Source organism: Rhagoletis zephyria, unplaced genomic scaffold, assembly GCF_001687245.7.
Source record: "Rhagoletis zephyria isolate East Lansing unplaced genomic scaffold, Rhagoletis_zephyria_1.1 Rzeph_scaffold_08036, whole genome shotgun sequence".
NCBI classification, from domain to species: Eukaryota; Metazoa; Arthropoda; class Insecta; order Diptera; family Tephritidae; genus Rhagoletis; species Rhagoletis zephyria.
This window is the reverse complement of record NW_016165117.1, coordinates 26670-28823: the sequence shown is the minus strand read 5'-3', so window position 1 is coordinate 28823 and position 2154 is coordinate 26670. Positions and strand designations below refer to the sequence as shown.

At 36.4% G+C, this 2154-nt stretch overlaps 1 protein-coding gene across 1 annotated transcript; it reads left to right on the top strand.

Annotated features, from left to right (window-relative positions):
• Window positions 1-634: 634 nt before the first annotated feature.
• Window positions 635-1914, top strand: LOC108374711 (trypsin-4). The gene is made up of 3 exons (XM_017630708.1): window positions 635-939; window positions 997-1451; window positions 1677-1914. The coding sequence occupies exons 1-3, from the start codon at window positions 820-822 to the stop codon at window positions 1867-1869; spliced, it is 768 nt and encodes a 255-aa protein (XP_017486197.1). The 5' UTR covers window positions 635-819; the 3' UTR covers window positions 1870-1914.
• The last annotated feature ends 240 nt before the right edge of the window (window positions 1915-2154 follow it).

Below are 2154 nucleotides of genomic sequence, written 5' to 3'. Positions count from 1 at the left end.
TACGTTTACTGCTGAGATTTTCCGTTGCATTAAATGTTTTGTTGTTTCTATCCGGAACTTCACAGATGCTCTTACATATTGACCGAAAACCAAACCCAAAATCTACATTTGCCAATTATTTAAATTTTTTTAAATACTCTTTTACTGTTTTTATAAAATTTTCCGTTACATGAAATGTTTCCTTGTTTCTATTCGGAACTTCACAGATGCTCTCACCGAAAACCAAACCAAAAACCAACATTTGCCAATGATTTAAATTTTTTATAAATACTCTTTAATAAGTTACGTCAAAATCTTACAAATAGCAGCACGCTCCTCTGCATATTCCGAAACTACCATATACGTATCCATGTTGGCAAATGTATGTGTGTATGTATGTTCAAATATATGTACGGTTATATCGAAAGAACTGTAACGAAAAAAAATCTTTGACGGGGGGATTAACGTTAACAAAAAGGCGTACTGTTATGAGGTAATTTTGCTATGGAGCGATTAAACTTTTATTTTTTTCATAAGCAATCTTTTGAAAATTTCGATTTTCAAATTGTTGCAAGTCAAAGAGAAAAATTACCAAGCCACAAAGATAAAAAAAATTATTCACTGCAACGGGTATATTTCCCTTCGTCACAGATGACTTCACTTATCAGCACCTGAGATGTCTTCACACTGAAAACCACAATCAAATCTCATTATTAACAAACATTATCTACACTCGCAAAACATGACAAAAAAACATGCAATCGTTGATAAAATTGAGTACAATACGCAAATAATTTCCATTGAACAAAACAGTTTGAAAAAATCATTATAAAGCTACGGATGCTAATATTGAGGATGTTGCCGATTCTTTTTATGATTAGAACCATGTTCACACATGCAGCCGCACAAGGCCGTATCGTTAATGGGAAAGAGGGCCTTATCCAAGATTTTCCCTATCAAGTAAATATTGCTAAAGCTGTTTTGAAGTGGTCATGGAAAAATATCGTTTTTATTTAGGTTTCTTTGCGCCGATATTCAATTCATATATGTGGTGGATCAGTTATAGATGCACAGTGGATAATTACGGCTGCCCACTGTATTGAATCTTTCGAAAAGCAGCCAAGAGTATTTTCTTTGCGTATCGGTAGTTCTAATCGTGGACAAGGTGGTGAAGTGGTTTCGGTGGCTAAGATTTACAAACATCCCTTGTATAATAGTGAGGCGATGAATTTTGATGTCGCGCTATTACGAACGCAGAAAAATCGATTGCGAGGCGAATTTGTGCAACCAATTAAAATTCCGCTGCAAGATACGCCCATCGTGGATAGTAAAGAGGCGATCGTTAGCGGCTGGGGGCATATGAGTTCTTCAGAACATGTGCTATCAGTCCTACTAAAATATGCAACGGTCAGGATTGTAAATCAACAAAAGTGCAGGGAATCGATGAAGGCACAAGGCGATATTACTGAAGCGTAAGCTTTTATCTAAAATTTACAGAAATACATATGTACATATCCTTAGTATGTATGTATGGAAAGGGCATTTCATCGGATTATAAGTCCCCACATTGTTTTATGGAATACAAAATTTTAGTTAGTTATGCCTTTTTTGCATTTCAGCGACGATGTGAGTTACGTCCTTTCCATACTATACTAACGATATCTATGTATAAGTTACAAATAAACAATAATTTACAGTATGTTTTGCGCTGCTGCGCGAAATACGGATGCATGCCAAGGCGATAGCGGCGGTCCAATAAAAAGCGATAACTTGCTAATTGGGATCGTGAGTTGGGGAGTCGGCTGTGCAGATCCCCACTATCCAGGCGTTTATACGCGTTTGTCTCACCCTGTTATACGAACTTGGATTAAACTAATGTCTGGAATATGATTTAATTTGCGGACCAATAATATGCATCTGGTTTAAAAAATTCTAGTAGTAGTAGTTTTTATTTTCGTCCTTTACAAAAGTAATTAGTTAATTTATGCCATCAGTTTCTCAATGTCAGGTTAACACTAAGGGCCGGTTGTTCAATGTCTGATTCTACCTCCGATTAGTGTTAATCAGACATTGAACCACCGGCCCTATATTATGGAGTCGATCACGTTGATAACGATGTTTAACCTGCAGTTACAACAAAGGCTCTGTTATGTATACTTGGCGGTGCATGCACTG